This window comes from Ornithorhynchus anatinus, chromosome 1, assembly GCF_004115215.2.
Source record: "Ornithorhynchus anatinus isolate Pmale09 chromosome 1, mOrnAna1.pri.v4, whole genome shotgun sequence".
Classification (NCBI taxonomy): domain Eukaryota; kingdom Metazoa; phylum Chordata; class Mammalia; order Monotremata; family Ornithorhynchidae; genus Ornithorhynchus; species Ornithorhynchus anatinus.
This window is the reverse complement of record NC_041728.1, coordinates 68164700-68188892: the sequence shown is the minus strand read 5'-3', so window position 1 is coordinate 68188892 and position 24193 is coordinate 68164700. Positions and strand designations below refer to the sequence as shown.

Sequence of the window (24193 nt, the reverse complement as noted above, 5' to 3'; positions counted from 1 at the left end):
CTATCCATGGAGTGGCTATGAATTGGGAGACGACAGCCCTTAATAATAACAGTCCAGTGCCTGGCCCAGAGTAGGCGCTTAACAAAATAATAATAATAATAATGATGATGATGGCATTTCTTAAGCCCAAAATAATAATAATAATGCAACCTTAGGGGGAAGCAGCGTGGCTCCGTGGACAGAACCTGGGCTTGGGAGTCAGAGGTCATGGGTTTGACTCCCGGCTCTGCCACCTGTCAGCTGTGTGACTGTGGGCAAGTCACTTCACTTCTCTGTGCCTCAGTTACCTGTAAAATGGGGTTGAAGACCGTGAGCCTCACGTTGGACAACCTGATGACCCTATATCTACCCCAGCGCTTAGAACGGTGCTCTGCACCTAGTAAGCGCTTAACAAATACCAACATTATGATGATGATGATGGCATATGTTAAGCACTTACTATGTGCAAAGCACTGTTCTAAGCGCTGGGGCGGTGGGGGGTGTACAGGGTCACCAGGTTGTCCCACATGGGTACTGGACAGTCAGTCTCTAACTGGCCAACAGATCATCATCATCAACATCATCATCATCATGGCATTTGATCAGCGCTTACTATGGGCCAAGCACTGTTCTAAGCGCTGGCGGGGGGGGGATACAGGGTGACCAGGTTGTCCCACGTGGGGACTGGACGGTCAGGCTGTAGCCGGCCAATAGATCATCATCAGGATGATGATGGCATTTGGTAAGTGCTTACTATGTGCCAAGCACTGGTCTAAGCGCTGGGGGAATGCAGGGTCACCAGGTTGTCCCACGTGGGGACTGGACGGTCAGGCTGTAGCCGGCCAATAGATCATCATCAGGATGATGATGGCATTTGGTAAGTGCTTACTATGTGCCAAGCACTGGTCTAAGCGCTGGGGGAATGCAGGGTCACCAGGTTGTCCCACGTGGGGACTGGACGGTCAGTCTCTAACCGGCCAACAGATCATCATCAGGATGATGATGGCATTTGGTAAGTGCTTACTATGTGCCAAGCACTGGTCTAAGCGCTGGGGGGGCTGCAGGGTCACCAGGTTGTCCCACGTGGGGACTGGACGGTCAGTCTCTAACCGGCCAACAGATCATCATCATAATGATGGCATTTAGAAAGCACTTACTATGGGCCAAGCACTGTTCTAAGCGCTGGGGGATGGATAGAGGGTCACCAGGTTGTCCCACGTGGGGACTGGACAATCAGGCTGTAGCCGGCCAAACAGATCATCATAATGATGATGATGGCCTTTGGAAAGTGCTTACTAGGTGCCAAGCACTGTTCTAGGCGCTGTGGGGGGATACAAGGTGACCCACACGGGGCTCCCCGGCTTCATCCCCATTTGACAGATGAGATCACTGAGGCCCAGAGGAGGGACTGGCCCAAAGTCTCACAGCTGACAGGTGGTGGGGTGGCGATGATTCATTCATTCAGTCGTATTTATTGAGCGCCTGCTGTGCGCAGAGCACTGGCCTAAGCGCTTAGAAGGGACAAGAACCCACGACCTCTGACTCTCCAGCCCGGGCTCTTCCCACTGAGCCACGCTGCTTCTCTAAATACAATAAAAAATAACAATGATATGAATGATATAACCACAGCAATATGACGATGATATTATAATATGAATAATAATTATTCTCAGTCTCTGCGCCTCCCCCTTCCTTCCCGCCTTTTCCCGCGCTGGGGCCCAGCCAAGATGGCGCCGCCCGCCTCGAGGCGGACCGCGGGGAGGCCCCCTAACGGCCGACCGGAAGTGACGCGAGGAGCAAGGCAGGCCGGGAGCGCGCCCGAGAGAGATCCCTCTCCCCTTGGCTCCCCTCTCCCCGGCCGCTTCCAAGTCGGGACGCTTAGGTGGGTCCCGGGTCCCGCGCCACGGCCCGGCCCGGCCCGTTGGGACCTTCCTGGCCGTCCTCAGGGGAGCCCGGGCCATGGAGAGCCGGGGGGGAGCGGGCAGGGCAGCGGCGGGCGGAGCATGCGCAGTAAGGCCTCGGAGGAACCGAAACTGGAGCGGTCGGGCACGTGGGAGGCTGCGCGCATGCGCATGTATGGGGCGGTGGGGCTGTGTGTGTGTGTCTCTCTGCGCGCGCATGCGCGTGTTTGGGGCGGTGGGCGGTGTGCGCCCTTGCGCGTGTATGGTTTTTTGGGGGGGGGTGTGCGCATGCGCGTGTATGGGGTTTGGGAGGTGTCCATGCACGCGCCTGCGTTGGGGGGGGTGTGTGCGCGCATGCGCATGTATGGAGTTTTGGGGGGTGCGTGCACGAGGTGGGGGGGGTGTTTGCGTGTATGGGGTGTTGGGGGGTGTCCGTGCACGCGCGTGTATGGGGGGGTTTGTGCGCATGCGCCTGTAGGGCGTTTGGTGGGGGTGTCCGTGCACGCGCGTGTATGGGTTTTTTGGGGGTGCCGTGCACGCGCGTGGGGGGGAGGGTGGAGGTGTGTGTGCGCATGCGTATGTATGGGGCGGTGGGAAGGGGGTTTGCGCGCATGCGCATGTATGGGTTTTTTGGTTTTTTTTTTTGTGGGGGAGGGTTGTCTGCGTGCACGGGCGTGTATGGGGTGGAGCGGTGTGCGCGAGGGCGCATGCGCGTTATGGGGGGGGGAAAGTGCGCGCCAGCGCATGCGCGTCTCTGGTCAGGTTCATTCATTCATTCAGTCGTATTAGGCGCCGACTGTGGGCAGAGCACTGTACTAAGCGCTTGGAATGGACAGATGGGCAGCGGAGAGAGACAATCCCTGCCCAACAACGGGCTCCCAGTCTACGTGTGTCTGTTAATCCTCATAATAATAACGGCGATGGCGTTTGTTCGGCGCTTTTCCTATGAGCCAAGCGCTGTACGTCGCTCTCTCGCAGAGCGCGGGTCTGGAAGAAGCAGGAAACCCGCTCCGCCTCAGTTTACCCCTCTGGGCCTCGCTCCGCCCGTCCGCAAAATCCCAGCCTCCCCCCACCGACCAGGGGAGAAGGGGGTAATAATAATGCTGGTGTTTGTTAAGCGCTTCCTAGGGGCCGAGCACTGTTGTAAGCGCTGGGGGAGAGACAGGGTCATCAGGTGGTCCCACGTGGGGCTCCCAGTCTTCATCCCCATTTGACAGATGAGGTCACTGAGGCACGGAGAAGTTCATAATAATGATGTTGGTGTTGGTTAAGCGCTTCCTAGGGGCCGAGCACTGTTCTAAGCTCTGGGGGAGTTACAGGGTCATCAGGTGGTTCCACATGGGGCTCCCAGTCTTCATCCCCATTTGACAGATGAGGGAACTGAGGCACGGAGAAGTTCATAATAATGATGTTGGTGTTGGTTAAGCGCTTCCTAGGGGCCGAGCACTGTTCTAAGCGCTGGGGGAGAGACAGGGTCATCAGGGTGTCCCACGTGGGGCTCCCAGTCTTCATCCCCATTCGACAGATGAGGTCACCGAGGCCCAGTGAAGCGACTTGCCCACAGTCCCACAGCTGACAAGGGGCAGCACCAGGATTCGAACCCATGACCTCGGACCCCCCCAAGCCCGGGCTCTTTCCACTGAGCCATGTACTGTTGGTGTTGGTTAAGCGCTTACTATGTGCCAAGCATTGTTCGTTCAATAGTATTTATTGAGTGCTTACTATGTGCAGAGCGCTGTACTAAGCGCTGGGAATGGACAAATCGGTAAGAGATAGAGACGGTCCCTGCCGTTTGACGGGCTTACGGTCTGATCGGGGGAGACGGGCAGACAAGAACAAGGGCAATAAATAGAGTCAAGGGGAAGAACATCTCATTAAAACAATAGCAAATAAAGAGAATCACTGTTCTAAGCGCCGGGGATAACTAATAGGAAAGCACTTCTGTAGAGAAGCCAAAGCCCTGCTTTCAATCAGTGGTATTTATCGAGCGCTTACTATGTGCCGAGCACTGTATTAAGCCCTTGGGAGAGTTATAATACTGTTGGTATTTAAGTGCTTGCTATGTGCAGAGCACCGTTCTAAGCGCTGCAGTAGATAGAGGGTAATCGGATTGTCCCACATGAGGCTCACAGTCTTCATCTCCGTTTTACAGATGAGGTCACTGAGGCCCAGAGAAGTGAAGTGACTTGCCCACAGTCACACAGCGGACAAGTGACAGAGGCGGAATTCGAACCCATGACCTCTGACTCTTTCCACTGAGCCATGCTGTTATAGCAGACGCGCGGCTTGCCCGCAGAGAGCCTTCGGCCTAGAAGGAAGAACCTTTCAAAGCCTTTCCCGGCATAGAGTACAACGCTCTGCGCAAGGTGTTACCGCTAAGAATGCTGCCTTGAATGTGGGAAGACAGTCCCAGCTTGGCCTGGTGGTTACAACATGGGCCTGGGAGTCAGAAGGTCATGGGTTTTAATCCCAGCTCCATCACCTGTCTGCTGTGCCACCTTGGACCTTCTAGACCGTGAGTTCATTGTTGGGCAGGGATTGTCTCTATTTGTTGCCAAATTGTACTTTCCAAGCGCTTAGTGCAGTGCTCTACACGCAGTAAGCGCTCAATAAATCGTGGCTCAGTGGAAAGAGCCCGGGCTTTGGAGTCAGAGGTCATGAGTTCGAATCCCAGCCCTGCCACTTGTCAGCTGTGTGACTGTGGGCAAGTCACTTCTCTGGGCCTCAGTTACCTCATCTGGAAAATGGGGATGAAGACTGGGAGCCCCACGTGGGACAACCTGATTCCCCCGTGTCTACCCCAGCGCTTAGAACAGTGCTCGGCACATAGGAAGCACTTAACAAATACCAACATTATTAATAAATGCGATTGAGTGAATGAATTCTCCGTGCCTCAATTCCCGCATCTGTAAAATTGCCTTGAGACTGTGAGCCCCATGTGAGACAGGGACTCTGTCCAACCCGATTTCTTGCACCTTGATTCTATTTATTCTTGATTCTATTTATCGCCATCGTTCCCGTCCGTCCGTCTCCCCCGATTAGACCGTAAGCCCGTCAAAGGGCAGGGACCGTCTCTATCTGTTACCGATTTGTCCATTCCGAGCGCTTAGTACAGTGTTCTGCACATAGTAAGCGCTCAATAAATACTATTGAATGAATAGTACGGTGCCTGGCACGTAGTACGCGCTTAACGGATACGACAACTATTAATATTATTAGCCCGCCCGTGCCTCTAGACCGTAAGCTCATTGTGGGCAGGGAACGTGTCTACCAGCGTGGCTCAGTGGAAAGAGCACGGGCTCAGGAGTCAGAGGTCATGGGTTCGACTCCCGGCTCTGCCACTTGTCAGCTGTGTGATTGTGGGCAAGTCACTTCGGGCTTTGGAGTCAGGGCTCATGAGTTCGAATCCCGGCTCTGCCACTTGTCAGCTGTGTGACCGTGGGCAAGTCACTTCACTTCTCTGGGCCTCAGTTCCCTCATCTGTAAAATGGGGATTAAGACTGTGAGCCCCACGTGGGACAACCTGATTCCCCCGTGTCTACCCCAGCGCTTAGAACAGTGCTCGGCACCTAGTAAGCGCTTAACAAATACCAACATTATTATTATTATTATTCTCTGTGCCTCAGTTACCTCATCTGTAAAATGGAGATTAACTGTGAGCCTCACGTGGGACAGTCTGATGACCCTGTATCTCCCCCAGCGCTTAGAACAGTGCTCGGCACATAGTAAGCGCTTAACAAATACCAACATTATTATTATTATTAGGTCATGGGTTCTAATCCCGGCTCTGCCGCTTGTCAGCTGTGTGACTTCGGGCAAGTCACTTAACTTCTCTGTGCCTCAGTTACCTCATCTGGAAAATGGGGGTGAAGACTGTGAGCCCCGCATGGGACCTGATGACCCTGTATCTCCCCCAGCGCTTAGAACGGTGCTCGGCACCTAGTAAGCGCTTAACAAATACCAACATTATTAACACTATTATTACCAACTCCTCTAAGCGCCCAGTACAGCGCTCTGCACCCAGCAAGCGTTCAGTAAATACCGCTGATGGACGGATACCGGCCCGGGCCTGTTTGCATCCGTAACCATCTTAGCCGTAGCCGGGCCCGGAGGTCCCGCCGCCCTGGGGTGGCAAGAACCATCAGTAAAAACGGAAATGTCTCCGTTTAGGTCGAGCCAGCCACCGGGACGAGCTATGAGCGAGTGGACGAAGAAGAGCCCATTAGAGTGGCAGGCTTACGTGAACAAAGAAGTCAAAGTCACCGCCAGTGAGAAGAATGAGTTTCAAGGATGGGTTTTAACCACAGACCCAGTTTCCGCTAAGTAAGTGCGCATCGTTTCCAGATAGTCTGTCCTAGCCGAGAGAACGCGGGCCTGGAGGTCAGCGAGCCTGGAGGTCAGAGGACCTGGGCTCGAATCTCGGCTCCGCCACTTACCTCGGTCGAGTCACTTAACTTCCCTGGGCCTCAGTTCCTTCCCCCCCCCCCCCCCGCCCTTCCTATTTTTCCCCCTCCTACTCCCACTGTGGGACTCACAGCACAGATGTATATATCTGTAATTTATTTATTTACCTATATTAATGTCTGTGTCTGCCCCCCCCCCCGCCAGACTGTGAGGCCGTTGTAGGAGGGGAACATGTCTGTTGTATTGTACGCTCTCAAGCGCTTAGCACAGTGCTTTGTACACAGCACTCAGTAAATAAAATTGAATGAATGAATGGGATGGGGACTGTGTCTGGCCCGACTGACGTTTAATAATAATAATAATAATAATAATAATAATAATAATAATAATGGTATTTGTTAAGCGCTTACTCTGTGCAGAGCACTGTTCTAAGCGCTGGGGGAGAGACAGGGTCATCAGGTTGTCCCACGTGAGGCTCACAGTCTTCATCCCCATTTTACAGATGAGGGAACTGAGGCACAGAGAAGTGAAGTGACTTGCCCACAGTCACACAGCTGACAAGTGGTGGAGATGGGATTCTTCTCTCTGACCTCCCTTCCTCCTCTCTCACCCCGCTCCAGTCTATTCTTCACTCCGCTGCCCGGCTCATCTTCCTGCCGAAACGATCTGGGCCTGTCACTCCCCTTCTTAAACACCTCCAGTGGTTGCCCGTCGACCTCCGCTCCAAACAAAAACTCCTCACTCTAGGCTTCGAGGCTCTCCGTCACCTTGCCCCTTCCTACCTCTCCTCCCTTGCCCCTACCTACCTCTCCTACCCCTCCTACCTTTCCTACCTACCTCTCCTTCCTACCTCTCCTACCCTTGCGCCTTCCTACCTCTCCTCACCTTGCCCCTTCCTACCTCTCCTCCCTTCTCTCTTTCTACCGCCCACCCCGCACGCTCCGCTCCTCCGCCGCCCACCTCCTCACCGTCCCTCGGTCTCGCCCATCCCGCCGTCGACCCCCGGGCCACGTCCTCGCGCGGTCCCGGAACGCCCTCCCTCCTCACCTCCGCCAAACTGATTCTCTTCCCCTCTTCAAAACCCTACTTAAAACTCACCTCCTCCGAGAGGCCTTCCCAGACTGAGCTCCTCTTCTCCCTCTACTCCCTCTACCGCCCCCCCTTCACCTCTCCGCAGCTTAACCCTCTTTTCCCCCCATCTCCCTCCGCTCCTCCCCCTCTCCCTTCCCATCCCTTCGGCACTGTACTCGTCCGCTCGACTGTATATATTTTCATTACCCTATTTATTTTGTTAATGAAATGTACATCGCCTCGATTCTATTTAGTTGCCATCGGTTTTTACGAGACGTTCTTCCCCTCGACTCTATTTATCGCCATCGTTCTCGTCCGTCCGTCTCCCCCGATTAGACCGTGAGCCCGTCAGACGGCAGGGACTTTCTCTATCTGTTGCCGACTTGTTCATTCCAAGTGCTTAGTACAGTGCTCTGCACATAGTAAGCGCTCAATAAATCCTATTGAATGAATGAATTCGAACCCATGACCTCTGACTCCCAAGCCCGGGCTCTTGCCACTGAGCCACACTGCTTCTATCTACCTACTCCAGCGCCGAGAACAGTGCCTGGCACAGAGTAACCACGTAAATACCATTGGAAAAAAATGAATCCTCAATTGGTGGAATTTAGGGTGTGCCGAGCACTGTGCTAAGGGCTTGGGAGAGTACGGTTTCTTCCTGCAGAGTTCAAGGCCTGCAACGTGAACCCCTGTGTTTCTGGGTGCCCAAGGAGCTGGAGTCGTGTGTCGGGGCTTCGTGCACCTAAAGGTCCGGGTTCAGGAAGACGGTGCTCAGGATGGGGCTGGGGGAAGGTGGGAAACGAGCGGTTTGGACGTCAGCTCCCTCTCTCTGGGTGAAAATGTCGAGGGAGAGTTCGTGCTGAGCGACGTTCTGGACCCCAGCCGGGGCCTGGCCGTATCTGCAAACGGCCCTTCTGGTGGGCAAGTCACTTAACTTCTCTGTGCCTCAGTTCCCTCCTCTGTAAAATGGGGATTAAAACCGTGAGCCCCACGTGGGACGACCCGATGACCCTTTATCTCCCCCAGCGCTTAGAACAGTGCTCGCCACATAGTAAGCGCTTTACAAATACCAACATCATTATTATTATTACCATTCGTACACGTACTCAGCTGTGGCCGGGTGCTCGGCGTGTCCGACGTGGAGAAACATCATTTCTCCAGCTGGCATTAGGACGGCGGGAAGAAGCATCGATAATAGCTTATGTCCCTGACGTCCAATATCTTGGTTCGGGATGGACGATCGATTATTCCATTATTAGAAGCAGCGTGGCTCAGTGGAAAGAGCCCGGGCTTGGGAAGTCAGGTCATGGGTTCGAATCCCGGCTCTGCCCCTTGTCAGCTACGTGACTGTGAGCAAGTCACTTCACTTCTCTGGGCCTCAGTTCCCTCAGCTGTAAAATGGGGATTAAAACTGTGAACCCCAGGTGGGACAACCTGATGACCCTGTATCTACCCCAGCGCTTAGAACAGTGCTCTGCACATAGTAAGCGCTTGACAAATACCAACATCATTATTATTCTTCTTCACTGGACCTGTCTCCAATCCTAAATTTCCTTCTAAACTACTGAGAACCGTCAAGCCGCTAACTTGTCCAAACCCCTCTTGACTCTGCCTGTGATCTTTTCAGCCCACGCAGCTGCCCGTGGAAACAAATTCCAAAAGCCTCTCAGTCGCTGGGTGACAAACCAGCCCACGGGTGGGTGACAGAATGCACACTCAAAGAAACTGAAAGTCCAGCGGGAGACCTGAGAATTTCTGACCCCAGTTTGAACCCAGGGTGCTCTTTCCCACTTACCCCGGGATCACCCCTGTTGAGAAGCAGCGTGGTCCAGCGCATGGAGCGCCGTCCTAGGCGTCAGAAGGACCTGTGTTCCAATCCTGGCTCCGCCGCCTGTCTGCTGTGTGGCCTTGCGCAAGTCACTTGACCCCTCTGTGCCTCTCTAAATGGAGATTACGACTGTGAGCCCCAGGCGGGACAGGGACGGTGTTCAGAGAAGCAGCGTGGCTCAGTGGAAAGAGCACGGGCTTTGGAGTCAGAGTTCATGGGTTCGAATCCCGGCTCGGCCACTTGTCAGCGGTGTGACTTTGGGCAAGTCACTTCACTTCTCTGTGCCTCAGTTCCCTCATCTGTAAAATGGGGATGAAGACTGTGAGCCCCACGTGGGACAACCTGATCCCCTGTGTCTACCCCAGCGCTTAGAACAGTGCTCGGCACCTAGTAAGCGCTTAACAAATACCAACATCATCAAGCTGACAGATTTGTATCTACCCCAGCGCTTGGCACATAGTTAGCGCTTAACAAATACCAAAGTTATCATTGGTGAAGTCGGGCGCCGGCCCGAAGGGCCCAAATGGGGGTTTCACAACGGGGCGCTGGGAGATTCTGAGGAAGACGTAGCGTTGTCCCAAGGCAGAACCGTGACGCTAGAACCTCAGATCTATGAACACCGGCTGGGCCAACGGGGTGAGCCTGGTGGGGTCGTGGGACCCCTCAGTGTGGGCACGGGAGGAAGGGAGACGGGTGCCAACCAGCGGCCCATAAAAGATCAGATTGGCCCTGCCGGAAGTCAGGCAGGAGTCGAAGTGAAACCTAACGTACTCTGCCTTCCTTTTCTATTCTTTTAGTCTTCAAGGAAAATCAGTTTGGGGAGGAATTCTAAGCACATTTGCCACAGAAGCAGCGTGGCTTAATGGAAAGAGCCCAGGCTTGGGAGTCAGAGGTCGTGGGTCCTACTCCCGGCTCCGCCGCTCGTCTGCTGTGTGATCTTGGACAAGTCCCTTAACTCCTCCGTGCCTCAGGTACCTCATCTGCAAAATGGGGATTAAGACCGTGAGCCCCACGTGGGACAACCTGATGACCTCGTATCTACCCCAGCGCTCAGAACGGTGCTCGGCACAGAGTAAGCGCCTAACAAACACCATCCTCATCATCACAGGCATCGGGTCGCGTTTTCATAGACGCGATGAATGCATCCTTACGGTACTTGGCAAACGCTAAAACTGTGGGTCAGGCCCTGTTCTGAGTGCTGGGGGAGATGTGAGTTTAATCAGGCCGAATGCAGTCCCTGTCCCACGTGGAGCTCACAGTCTAAGTAGAGGGGAGAACAGGTGTTGGACCCCCATTTTGCAGCTGAGGTAACTGAGGCACCGACAAGTTAAGCGACCTGGCCAAGATCACCCAGCGGGTGAGTTGGCGGAACCAGAACCTAGGTGTTCGGGCTCCCAGGCCTGGGTCCCTTCCGCTAGACGACGCTGCGTCCTTTTCTCTGTCCGTATTCTGTATTTCTCTTTGTACTGTCTCCCCTTATTAGAGAGGAGGTTTCTAACAGGCAAGCAGAAAAAGAGCGATGGTGGTCATAGCGGTGAGTATATCCGGCAGGGATCACATCTACCGATTCCATTCATTCATTCAATAGTATTTATTGAGCGCTTACTATGTGCAGAGCACTGTACTAAGCGCTTGGAATGGACAAATCGGTAACAGAGACGGTCCCGGCCCTTTGACGGGCTTACGGTCTAATCGGGGGAGACGGACGGACAAGAACGATGGCAATAAATAGAATCGAGGGGATGAACATCTCATTAAAACAATAGCAAATAAATAGATACGAGGCGATGTACATCTCATTAACAAGATAAATAGGGTAATGAAAATATATACAGTTGAGCGGACGAGTACGGTGCTGAGGGGAGGGGAAGGGAGAGGGGGAGGAGCAGAGGGAAAGGGGGGGAAAAGAGGGTTGAGCTGCGGAGAGGTGAAGGGGGGTTGGTAGAGGGAGTAGAGGGAGAAGGGGAGCTCAGTCTGGGAAGGCCTCTTGGAGGAGGTGAGCTCTAAGTAGGGTTTTGAAGAGGGGAAGAGAATTAATTTGGCGGAGCTTTCCCTAGAGCTTAGTCCAGTGTGCTATGCACGGTAAGTGTTCAGCCAATATCAGTGATTGACCATTGAGTAATAATGATGGTACTCGTTAAGAGCTTACTGCGTGCCAAGCGCCGTTCTAAGCGTTGGGGTAGATGGAAGTTAGTGAGGTTGGACACCGTCCCTGGCCCACACAGGGCCCACACTCTTAATCCCCATTTTCCAGATGAGGTCACTGAGAAGTGAAGTGACTTGCCCAGGGTCATCCAGCAGACATGTGGTGGAGCATTACGCCAAGGGCTCGGGAGGAACAAAGCAAGTTCATTGAGTCGTATTTATTGAGCCCGTACCGTGCACGCAGCACTGTACTAAGCGCTCGGGAGAGCACGGTACGGCAATAAATAGACCCGTTCCCTGCCCACAGCGAGCTTAGAGTCTCGAGACGCGTTTACAGTCTAGAGTGCCATCGAGAGCCCCGGGCCTTTCCACCGTGGCAGGGTCCGACTGGGTCGCGGCCCGGGGCGTTTGGAATGGGGGTAGGAGTCTCAGTTTCACGAAGGGAGAACACCCGCGACGGTTTGTTCGGCCTCTTTCTCCCCCGGCCCCGAGGCCCCCCGCCCTCGACCGGGGTCCGCTCTGACTTCCTGCTGCCCGTCTGCTCTTCCCGACAGCGTTGTCCTCGTCAACTTCCTCGATGACGGCCAGGTGACGGTGACCGGAGTCACGGGTCACGCGGTGCAGGCGGTGGAGGTTTTGCGGGAGGGCGACGAGGCCACGAGGGAGAGGCTGCTGACGCTCTTCACGCCCAAGGAGAGTCGCGCGTACAGCCCCGAGGACCTGGAAAAGCGCAAAAGCCGCCTGAAGACCTGGCTGGAGAAGAACCACATTCCCGTCTCGGAAGTGGGAGACTCGCGGAGGACCCTGTGCGTGGCCGGGGTCCTGACGATCGACCCTCCCTACGGGCCGGAAGACTGCAACAGTTCAAACGAGATCATCCTGTCCAGGGTGCAGGGCCTCATCGAAGGTCACCTGACGGCTTCCCAGCAAGAGACCGGGCCCTAGCCTTCCGGCCCAATTCCAGTTTTCCTCGCGGATCCCGGGGACCCCGTCGGCTCGGGTCTCCTCCGCGGGAGACTCCCCGCCGTCTGGGCTACCCCACCTGAGGGCCGGGACGTTCGATCCCCTCTCGGCTCAGTCGGAAGACCGGGACGGCTCTTCCCTCGCTAGCCGGGGGTGGGCACAGCTCACGGGGTGGAATTGTATCCCTTCCCAACGCAGTCAAGGCCGCGGGTGTGCCCCCTCTTCCCCCCCGCAGCCAAAGAATACTAACATTTGTTCATTTTGCCCCTCACTAAAATAAGGATCGGGTAAAGCTTAGTTTCGACTGTTATTTTAGGTCAGCGCTTTCTCTGTTCTTGGCTGAGGCAGATGCGGTTTGTTTTCCTGTCGGTCACGAGCGCTCCGGTCAGCCCCCGAGGGTTTCGGCTTGTCCCGCTCGGTCCAGAGCACGGTGGGAGACGGGAGCAGCCGGCCGTACGACTCCGTCACGCCGCTCCCAGAGAAGCCCTCCCGGTTCAGCGTCTTCCCCCTCCCTTGGAGGGAGCAGAAAGAGGGTGGGAATAACAGGCCGCCATTATAGACCCCGGGGGGGGCTCCCTGCCCGTTGCCGTGTAGCCCCAGCCTACGTTCAGCCCCTCCCCGGGCTGAGGGGAGCGAAATCTGACGGGAAGGAAGTCTTGGGGTCCGGCTTGCCTTGGTGTTTCAAGGTCTACCTGCAGCAGGACCGTCGAGGGTTTAAAAGCCGCCTGGAGTTCTGCCGGTCTGCTCTGGGACTCGGTGGGAGACGGGACCGGCTGGGAAGATGTTCTATGGTATATTTGAATCCCGTTCCGCCCCCCGGTATTGGTTCTGCCGTGAGTTGTGACCCAGCCCCGGAGGGCGGAGTCCAGTGGCTTGAACTAGAGAAGGCCCAGACCCCCAGTGGAACTGACAACTCATTGGCCTCCTCAGGCAGGGATTCTTCAGCCTGGTGGGACGGAGGGGGGAGAAGCAAACAGCTTTAGCCCTGTCACGGCCCTGGGTCACCCACTCTACAACCGACGGTCGCTTCTTCCCCCCCCTCCACCCAAGAACGTACCAGAATGGACTTGCGGAACTGAGCCGCTCAATTCTCCATTCATTCATTTGTATTTATTGAGCGCTCACTGTGTGCGGAGCACTGTACTAAGCACTTGAGAAAGGTCAATACAACGGACACACACTATTATCCACCTGGTAGATCACCCTCCCTCGTATCGGAGCAGCAGGCTCTGGATCCTGGTTGAAAAATTTCCACAGGAAACGTCTTAAATAGACTTCATATTTAAAATAAATTTTTTTTTTTTTTTTTGAAGTCAGCCATATGGTTTGAAGTAGGTGCTTGGCTCACTGGTTTACTTAGACGCCGACTGGCACCAACGCCCCAGCCGACGGATTATCCGTGCTGGGGGGAGGAGGGCGGAAGGGGCGGAGGAGGAAAGGGAGCGTCGGAGTAAGAATTCCAGCTCCCAGGGAATTTAGGCTTGGTGGGTGTAGGGGAGGGAGAGCCCCCATTTCCTGTTCTCCATTTCTAACGTGCTCAACTGCTGGCATTTTAGGGAGTCAGTGCGGGGAAACCCGCTGGTTGGAGTTTGGGGGGTGGATTTACCACCGGGCTGCCGTCAAAGGCGAGAGATCGAACACCTGGGCTTGAAGAGCTGGAGACACAGGTGACCATTCACTCATTCAATAGTATTTATTGAGTGCTTACCATGTGTAGAGCACTGGACTAAGCGCTTGGAACGGACAAATCGGCAACAGATAGAGACGGTCCCTGCCTATTGATGGGCTTACGGTCTAATCCGGAGAGACAGACAAAAACAATAGCAATAAATAGAATCAAGGGGATGAACATCTCGTTAAAACAACAGCAAACAGACAGAATCAAGGTGATGTACATCTCATTAACAAAATAAATAGGGTAATGAAAGTATATACATTTGAGCGGACGAACACGGTGCTGAGGGGAGGGGAGAGGGGGAGGAGCAGAGGGAAAGGGGGGAAAAGAGGGCTTAGCTGAGGGAGGTGAAGGTGGAGGGGTAGAGGGCAGCGGGACTCAGTGGAAAGAGCCTGGGCTTGGGAGTCAGAGGTCATGAGTTCAACTCCCAGCTCTGTCACTTGTCAGCTGTGGGACTGTGGGCAAGTCACTTAACTTCTCTGTGCCTCAGGGACCTCATCTGTAAAATGGGGATTGACTGTGAGCCTCACGTGGGACAACCTGATGACCCTGTATCTACCCCAGCGCTTAGGACAGTGCTCTGCACAGAGTAGGCGCTTAACAAATACCAACATAGAGGGGGAGCGGAGGGAGAAGGGGGAGCTCAGCCTGGGAAGGCCTCTCGGAGGAGGTGAGCTCTCAGTAGGGCTTTTGAAGAGGGGAAGAGAATTAGTTTGGCGGAGGTGAGGAGGGAGGGCGTTCCGGGACCGTGGGAGGACGTGGCCCAGGGAAGGGAGGACTAGAATGTAAGCTCACTGTGGGCAGGCACTAACTGCTGTAGGCTCCCATAGAGCTTAATACAGTGCTCCGCACACAGTAAGTGCTCAATAAACGCTACCGACTGAACTGCAGGGGAAGCAGGTGGGGCTTGGCAAGGGGCCTGTACCTCAGTGGGGCCCCGAGCAGGCCCAGAGACCGGACGTGGGTCCAGCTTCTGGTCTCACAGATGTTTGAAGTTACTTTCAGGTCAGATAATAATAATAATGTCAGAGGACCTGGGCTCGAATCTCAGCTCCAGCACTTACCTTGTTCATGTCACTTAACTTCCCTGGGCCTCAGTTCCTTCATCTGCGAAATGGGGATTCAGTCCCTTTTTTCCCCCTCCTATTTTTCCCCCTCCTACTCACACTGTGGGACTCACAGCACAGATGTATATATCTGTAATTTATTTATTTACCTATATTAATGTCTGTGCCCCGCCCCCCCCCCCGAGACTGTGAGCCCATTGTAGGAGGGGAACATGTCTGTTGTATGCTCCCAAGTGCTTAGCACAGTGCTTTGCACACAGTAAGCGCTCAATAAATACAATTGAATGAATGGGACGGGGACTGTGTCTGACCCGATTGATGTTAAATGATAATAATAATAATGTTGGTATTTAAGTGCTCACTATGTGCAGAGCACTGTTCTAAGTGCCGGGGGAGATACAGGGTCATCAGGCTGTCCCACGTGAGGCTCCCGGTCTTCATCCCCATTTTCCAGATGATGTAACTGAGGCACAGAGAAGTGAAGTGTCTTGCCCACAGTCACCCAGCTGACAAGTGGCAGAGCCGGAATTCAAACCCATGACCTCTGATTCCCAAGCCCGGGCTCTTTCCACTGAGCCACGCTGCTTCTCTAGGCCAGGGTAGGGATTCTATTGGCTCCTCAGTAACGCACGCCGTGATTTTTGTTACCATCCTGTGATTCGTTTCACCCACCTAGAATCATAATGACATTTGGTAAGCGCTTACTATGTGCCAAGCACTCTTCTAAGCTCTGGGGCAGATATCAGCTAGTCAGGTTGGACACGGTCCCTGTCCCCCATTGGGCTCACGGTCTCAATCCCTCGTTTTACGGACGAGATCACCGAGGTACAGAAAAGTGACTTGTCCAAGGTCACCCAGCGGACCGGTGGTGGAACGGGATCGGAACCCACGTCCTTCCGACTCCCAGACCGGCGCTCCGTCCACTGGGCCGTTCGGTCCGTCGGCAAATCCTGTCAGTCCCACCTTCACAACGTGGCGGAAAACCGCCCGGTCCTCTCCGTCCAAAGTGCTACCGTGCCGATCCAAGCACTTTTCATTCAATAGTATTTACTGAGCGCTTACTATGTGCAGAGCACTGTACTAAGCGTTTGAAGCACTGCTCCTATCCCGCCTTGACCGCTGCCTCTCTGACCTCCCCGTCTGTCCCCGTCACAGTCCGTACTTCACTCCGCTGCCCGGATCGTTTCCCGTTCGTGTTTCAATCCGTGTTTCCCCACTCCTCAAGAACCTCCAATAGCCGCCCGTCCACCTCCTTAGGAACTCCTTACCGGCTCAGCCGCTTGTCAGCCGTGTGACTTCGGGCAAGTCACTTCTCTGTGCCTCAGTTCCCTCCTCTGTCAAATGGGGACGAAGACCGGGAGCCCCACGTGGGACAACCTGATCACCCTGTATCCTCCCCAGCGCTTAGAACAGGGCTTTGCACATCGTAAGCGCTTAACAGATGCCATCTTTTTTTACCGTCGGCTTTAAAGCCCTCAGCTCACCTCGTCCGACGTCACCTCACTAAGCGCTGCACGCTCTGCTCCTCTCCCGCCGGCTTACCCGCTGTGTGACCCGATCTCGTCCGTCTCACTCGCCGACCCCTTTCTGTCGCTTACTTGTGGCGGACGGGGCGGCTTTCACCGTGTCGCGAAGGGAGACCTGCCGGCATTTGCCGACAGATTGAGCGGCCCAGTGGACAGAACAGTCTGGGAGTCGGAAGGACCTGCGTTCTGATCCCGCTCCACCACTCGTCCGCTGGGTGACCTTGGCCGCTTTTCTGACTCCGCCGCTTGTCAGCTGTGGGAGTGTGGGCAAGTCACTTCACTTCTCTGGGCCTCCGTTCCCTCATCTGTAAAATGGGGATTAACTGTGCGCCTCACGCGGGACAACCTGATGACCCCGTGTTTCCCCCAGTGCTTAGAACAGTGCTCTGCACATAGTAAGCGCTTAACAAATACCAACATTATTATTATTACCTCGGTGACATCATCTGTAAAATGAGGATTAAGACCGGGAGCCCCACGTGGGACAAACTGATTACCTTGTATCTACTCCGGTGCTTAGAACAGTGCTTGGCACATAGTAAGCACTTAAATCCCATCATTTTTATTATTATTTCCAAGAGACCTCCCCTTATTAAGCCTTCTTTTCCCCGGCTCCTCCCTTCCGCGTCATCTACGCACGTGGATCTGTGACCTTTGGACATTTGATATTCGCCCCACTCCCAACCCCGCAGGCTCCCAACCCACTAGCACTCAGGTACATACGTAAGTTATATATTATAAACTACTTATTCCTATTAATGTCCGTCTCCCAGACGAACTCGTTACAGAGAGCGAGTCTGCTAATCCTGAACTCTCCCATGCTTGTCAGCTGTTTGACTGTGGGCAAGTCACTTAACTTCTCTGTGCCTCAGTTCCCTCATCTGTAAAATGGGGATGAAAACTGTGAGCCCCACGTGGGACGACCTGATTACCCTGTGCCTACCCCGGCGCTTAGAACGGTGCTCTGCACATAGTAAGCGCTTAACAAATACGTTTAGGATAGTGCTCTGTAGTGGGAGCTCAATACATACCACCAATTGATCGATTGACAACCAAAACCCCTGAAAGACACAGGACCCACCTGGGTTTCAGGTAGCCGGTCACCCATCCCGAGGGAGGACTGGCTAACCGCTGCCTGGCTACGACGACGAGTCTCCAAATCAGGGTCTTCCACCCAGAGGCTACTCCCTCTCCGCTTATAAATAGATTACCGCTCTCAAAAGGTTTCAACAGCAACAGCGGTTCGACAACAGAATCAAACTAGATCCAAGAATAAGTCTATTTGTCATCTGGTATTTGTTCCTTACCTAAACCGGGTTTTGTTTTGTTTTTTTAAATGGTGTTGGTTAAGCATTTATCATCTCGTCCGTCTCCCCCGACTAGACCGTAAGCCCGTCAGAGGGCAGGGACTGTCTCTGTTACCGAACTGTCCATTCCAAGCGCTTAGTACGGTGCTCTGCACAGAGGAAGCGCTCCGTAAATACTATTGAATGTATGAATGAAGCATTGAACTAATAAACGCCGGGGCAGATAGAAGATAATCACGTTAGACACAGTCCGTGTCCCACATGTCTTAATCCCCATTTTACAGATAAGAGAAGCAGCGTGGTTTAGTGGCGAGAGCACGGGTCTGGACGTCAGAAGCCCCTGGGTTCTAATAACAACGATGTTGGTATTTGTTAAGCGCCTACTACGTGCCGAGCACCGTCCTAAGCGGCTCCGCCACTTGTCTGCTACGTGACTTTGGGTAAATCACTTAACAGAGAAGCAGCGCGGCTCAGTGGAAAGAGCACGGGCTTTGGAGTCAGAGGTCATGGGTTCGAATCCCGGCTCTGCCACTTGTCAGCTGTGTGGCGGTGGGCAAGTCACTTAACTTCTCTGTGCCTCAGTTCCCTCCTCTGTAAAATGGGGATGAAGACTGTGAGCCCCACGTGGGACGACCTGATGACCCTGTATCTCCCCCAGCGCTTAGAACAGTGCTCTGCACATAGTAAGCGCTATACAAATACCCACATTATAACTTCTCTGCGCCTCAGTTCCCTCATCTGTAAAACGGGGATTACGACTGAGCCCCATATGGGGCACGAACTGTATCCAACCTCCATTCATTCAGTCGTATTTATTGAGCGCTTACTGAGTGCAGAGCACTGTATTAAGCGCTTGGAAAGCACAATTCGGCAACAGAGAGCGACAATCCCCGCCCACAGCGGGCTCACAGTCTAGAAGACAGACAGCAAGACGAGTCAACAGGCATCAGCAGGGAAACCTGATTAGCTTGTAACTACCCCAGCATTTAGTATTCATTCATTCGATAGTATTTACTGAGCGCTTACTATGTGCAGAGCACTGTACTAAGCGCTTGGAACGGACAACTCGGTAACAGATACAGTCCCTGATCGGGGGAGACGGACGGACAAGAACGGTAGCGCGTAATAAGCCCTTATCTAATACCAAAAAAAAAAAAAAAGGACAAGCACGAGGCTCAGTGAGAAGATTAACGTGAGAGTACCTCATCACCTTCTGGAGTGGGTGTCCCTGGAAGGAGAGATCTGGGGAGACGATTCAGTTCAACCCAGAGGGCGAGGGTGGGGCGACGGGGGGAAGGAATAACCCACGCTTTGTCTGGATATGGGCGACAGAGGTCACGGGATCCCCTCGAGGGAGTCGCCGACTGAATGCTCTTCTCTGTGTCCTAACCTTCGGAAAAAACGGCCACGAATCAGAAGCGTCCCCAGCCACGCGGATGCCACGTGAAGTCAGCTCCCGCCGCCCCGAGCCCTGCCTTTCCCATCCCTTCTGCCCCGTGGGATTCCCTCCGGAAATGGGATAAACTCAACGGCCTGGGCGGACTTCCAGGATAGCTACTGCTGAAAAGAAGCCTTTAGCCCCAGCTTCCAATTTCTAGACCGTAGGCCGGTGGCGGGCCGGGGACGTGTCCGTTTACTGTTGTCTCCGAACTCTCCCAAGTGCATAGCGCAGCGCTGTGCACACGGTAGGCGCTCAGTAAATACGACGGATCGAATGAACGAATGAATCGTGCCGACTCCCGCCCCGTCCTCAAAGCCCGGGTCCCTGCCCCACCGCGGCCGTGAGAGACAGACGGGGGCTCCGGAGGGTGGGCGGGGTTTCTCCGACCCCTGGCCGGAAAGTCACCCACTCCATCAAACCCGACCGGATCAGATGAATTAGGAAACTGGAACCCGGCTCGGGGTTGGCACCATTCGGTGATCTTTTTGAGCCGGAAATAATGCCTTTGCCGGGGAACTGCCGGGCTGTGATGTGGGAAATGCCAAGGTGAGACTACGAGGACGTGAAACGTGGCAAGCGCAGCGGAAACTCTGCCATTACCTAGGTTGAGGTGAGTCTGTATTTGCCGTTCCACTGCTCTAGAAAAAAACCACCTTTTGAGGCCCAATGATAGGATTTAGGTTTATGAAGGCAGCATCTTGGTTACCTCGGTTACCTCATCTGTAAAATGGGGATTAGGACTGTGAGGCCCGCGTGGGACAGGGGCTGTATCCAAACTGATCAGCTCGTCTCTACCTCAGCGCTTAGTACAGTATCTGGCCCAGAGTAAGCACTCGACAAATGCCACGTTAGAGAAGCAGCGTGGCTCAGTGGAAAGAGCACGGGCTTTGGGGTCAGAGGTCATGGGTTCGAATCCCTGCTCGGCCACTTGTCAGCTGGGTGACTCTGGGCAAGTCGCTTACCTTCTCGGTGCCTCAGTTACCTCATCTGGAAAATGGGGATTAAGACTGAGCCCCACGTGGGACAACCTGATTCCCCCGTGTCTCCCCCGGCGCTTAGAACGGTGCTCGGCACATAGTAAGCGCTTAACCAATACCGACGTTATCATCGTCGTATCGACATTATCATTACCAAGCAGGCACATAAGTGGCAAACACTTTTATTAATAATACTTTTTAGCCGGATTACAGAAATAGTAAAATAAATATCTGATCTTAATAAGCCATTCACTGAATCCCACCGACGTTTATCTGTCTTGCTGGTGTTTTAGAAAACAAACTCTCCCCTGGAAAGATTCCACACAACTTACATTTGTCTCCTCCCCAGTCAGAGGGCAATGCTGTTGGATTTCCTGTTCCAAGATTTTTAACATGTGAATTTTGAGAAGCTTCTCAGCTAGGAAGGCTTTCCCCCCCACCCCCCCCAAAAAAAAAAAAAAAGGAACCGGTAACGCCTGGTGAGAGTTAGCAGCGTCCCGGACAGAATTCCTTAGGCCAAGCCACTTTTGACAGAGGGAAAGGTCTCGGGGGCTGTGTTTGAAACCGGGACCTTGGGCCCGAGAGAGCAATCCAGGGCCCGGGCCCCACGCCAGTGGGCCGATGCCCTCTTGCGAGTCGCGGAAGGGGTCTCTCTCTACCTCTACTTCTCCTGCGGGGGACCAGATGTGGCTGGTCGGCATCTCCTCGTTTCCCAGGACCAACCACTTCACCGTCGCACGGCTGACGCCGACGAGGGATTCGGATCTGACTCGACCCGGACCGCTGTCCCTCCAAGTGATCTGGCCAGAGAGCTCCTCCGGCTGAAAGGCCTCGGTAAGGTGATCCCCGGGGATGGTCTGGGAGATTTCCCGGAGCAGCGGATGAAACTCTCCAACAGCCGCCGATCATTAGGTTCTCCGATCGGGTTCGAGGAAAGAGGGACGGCTTGAACGGCTTTCGGCGGCCAGGCCAAGTGACAGATCCTCTCTTCCCCTCCCCCCGCGGACCTCCGTTTTCTTCCGGGTTACCGCCCCGCCAGAGGACGTGTCCGTCTCCTCTCCCGACGCGAGCGCAGCATTGAGTGAAGCAGCGGTATAAACGAAGACAAGACCGGACGAATCTACAGGCCCCACATCGCACACCTCCAGGAGAACGCGGCCAGAGGACTCATCTCTACGCCCGGCCCGGAAGCTCTTCCGTGGCGTTTGCCGCGGAGAGTCCGCCTAACCTTAAAATGAAGTCGAGAGGCCCGAGGCCGGAGAGAACGTGGCGAAAACGATGAAGCGAAGAGGCCCAGGCCTGAAACACTGGGCCGGACATCCTCACACGTCTTCTCGGAAGGACGACGATCTCGCTAAAGGACCAGGCCGGCTCACGCCTCAGTGCCGGGCCGGTCCTCGCTAACCCGGTGTCGCAGGCAACGACGGCCTACAGATCCAACCTCTCTAAATTCCCCGAGGCCCGGGCTGGACACCTCGTCTCCCTACTCACCTACTGCCCCTCTGCGTCCCCGCCGCGGCGTACCCTGCTGCCCTGTCGCTCCCCGGCGTCTGAAGGAGGTTTTTAGTCCTTGAAGCGAGCAGCCCAACGGCGGGGGAGAGGGGTGTAACCGAAGTCCCTCCGCTGAGAGACGGTCAGAAGCGCTCGCCGGGAAAACGACACGGACCGGCGCGGGGCGGCGTCAACGGTTCTGTTCGCTCGAGGCCGGGTTCGCCTCCTGCCAGGGTCGGGAAAGAGAGGGAAAGAAGACTGGCTTGGCGTCGGAGGGCTTCTCCACGTTCCCCCTCGACGACGGACGCCATCCCCGGGGCGGGGGGCTGGCCGTCGGCTGGGCCGAAGATCCTCGGTTTCGTTTGTCCCCGAACGTCTTCGGGCAGGTACTCGGTCCCCTTGTTGACGGGGCGGGGGCCGGGCGTCCCCTCGGGGCTGGGGTTCGGGGGGGGGGGGCCGAGGGGAGTTGGGCCCGCCCGGAGCCGGCCTCTACTGGGTGGTGACCAGCTTCACGATCGTGCCGATGATCCGCGAGCCTCGGGGGCACGTGCAGAGATCCATGCTGGGGGTCTTGATCTTGTCCTGCAGGAGCTGGTCCAGTTCGCAGCGAAGCTCCTTCACCAGCTCGGCCACCTGAACCAAACGGAAAGGTCAAATCCCGCCCCGGCGCTGGGAGGGAAAGAAGGGGCCCGGGGTCGAGCGTCAATCGCCGGATAATGATGATAATGACGTCGGTATCTGTTAAGCGCTTACTGTGTGCAGAGCACTGTTCTCAGCGCTGGAGTAGATAATCAGGTTGTCCCACGTGAGGCTCACAGTTAGTCCCCGTTTTCCAGATGAGGTCACTGAGGCACAGAGAAGTGAGGCGACTCGCCCACAGTCAGCTGCCGAGTGGCAGAGCCGGGATCCGAACCCATGACCTCGGACTCCCAAGCCCGGGCTCTCGCCACGGAGCCACGCTGCTTCTCCGATCCGTCGACGGTATGGACCGAGCGCTCGCTGGGTGCCGAGCCGCCGCACTGAACGCCACGACCGAGTCGGTAGACACGTTCCCTGCCCACGGCGAGCTTCCCTTCGTTCAGCCGTATTTACTGAGCGCTTACTGTGCGCGGAGCGTTCTGGCCTTTCTGGGAAAAGAAAAGCTGCCCAACAGACGAGGGTGACCCACCGAACCTCAGATGCTCGACAGTCAGAGCAGCATCGACTGGGGAACAGAAGAAGTCGCGCGGCTCAGTGGCAAGAGCCCGGGTTTGGGAGTCAGAGAGGTCGTGAGTTCTAATCCCGGCTCCGCCCCTTCTCAGCTACGTGACTCTGGGCAAATCACTTCACTGGGCCTCAGTTACCTCATCGGCAAAATGGGGATTAAGAAGTGGGACAACCTGATGTATCTATTCCAGCGCTCAGAACAGTGCCCGGCACGCGCTGAGCGCTTAACCAACACCGCCATTATTAAAAGATGGCGGGGTGGGGGCCCCCACGCTCCGAACTTGCCCGTGCCGCCGCAGAGAGGGGCCGAGGGCTCGGTCCCCTTCCTTCCTGGAGTCTTCCCTCGGGGGGCCCGCGTGGCGCCCGTCCCGCCCCCTCCCCCCCCCCCCGTACCTGGTGCGAGGCGGCGGCGAAGCGGATCCAGCCGTCGTCCAGGGAGACGACAAATTCTCCGCGCTGCAGCTGCACGTTGACCTGGCCTCCGCCGAAGAGGACAAGGGGGTACACGGACACCATGCTGCAGTCCCGGATGAACACCCGGCTGGTCTTGATCTTCTCGTGGTACACCAGGTACGGGCTGGCGAACTGCCTCACCTGCAACCGACGGTGCCAGGGTTTGCCCCCGGGGTCGGGCACAGACGCTCCCTAGCTGCGAAGCGCCGCACGAGGCCGTCGGGGGGAGTAATAACAACCACCGAGGCTACGTGCTAAGCGCTGGGGTGGCTAGGAAGCAGCGCGGCTCAGTGGAAAGAGCCCGGGCTTCGGAGTCAGAGGTCATGGGTTCGACTCCCGGCTCTGCCACTTGTCAGCCGGGTGGCTGTGGGCGAGTCGCTTCACTTCTCTGGGCCTCAGTTCCCTCGTCTGTAAAATGGGGATGGACCGTGAGCCTCACGGGGGACGACCTGATGACCCTGGATCTACCCCGGCGCTTAGAACGGTGCTCGGCACATGGTAAGCGCTTAGCGAATACCAACATTATTACAAGTTCAGGAGTCCCTGCCCGCGAGGAACGTACAGTCCGTTCGGGGAGCCGGACATTAAAACTGGACAGAGCCCGGGCCTGGAGCCAGAGGGTGGCGGGTTCTAATCCCGGCTCCGCCACCCGCCTGCTGTGGTGACACAGAGCAAGTAATAATAATAATAATGATAACGTTGGTATTTGTTAAGCGCTTCCTATGTGCCGAGCACTGTTCTAAGCGCTGGGGTGGACAC

The 24193-nt window shown here is 55.2% G+C and overlaps 2 protein-coding genes across 6 annotated transcripts in view; one reads left to right on the top strand and one right to left on the bottom strand.

The window, feature by feature from the left end:
• Positions 1-12601, top strand: part of GEMIN6 (gem nuclear organelle associated protein 6) — a 38350-nt gene extending 25749 nt beyond the window's left edge. The window contains exons 1-3 of one of the 4 annotated variants that reach the window (XM_029072655.2): positions 1756-1861; positions 6051-6203; positions 11883-12601. In XM_029072655.2, coding sequence (XP_028928488.1) covers positions 6076-6203; positions 11883-12273 — 519 coding nt within the window. In that variant the 5' untranslated portion in view covers positions 1756-1861; positions 6051-6075 and the 3' untranslated portion in view covers positions 12274-12601. Of the gene's footprint in view, positions 1-1755; positions 1862-1903; positions 1990-2237; positions 2260-6050; positions 6204-11882 lie in introns of those variants that run through there. The other 3 variants (XM_029072656.2, XM_039912239.1, XM_039912240.1) reach the window with 3 other exon arrangements.
• A 7849-nt stretch (positions 12602-20450) lies between these two features.
• The window catches only part of DHX57 (DExH-box helicase 57), a 58799-nt gene continuing 55056 nt past the window's right edge, over positions 20451-24193 (bottom strand). Inside the window, exons 23-24 of one of the 2 annotated variants that reach the window (XM_029061844.2) lie at positions 23375-23575; positions 20451-22408 (exon numbers count right to left, since the gene is read on the bottom strand). In XM_029061844.2, coding sequence (XP_028917677.1) covers positions 22265-22408; positions 23375-23575 — 345 coding nt within the window. In that variant the 3' untranslated portion in view covers positions 20451-22264. Of the gene's footprint in view, positions 22409-22741; positions 22918-23374; positions 23576-24193 lie in introns of those variants that run through there. The other variant, XM_029061845.2, reaches the window with a different exon arrangement.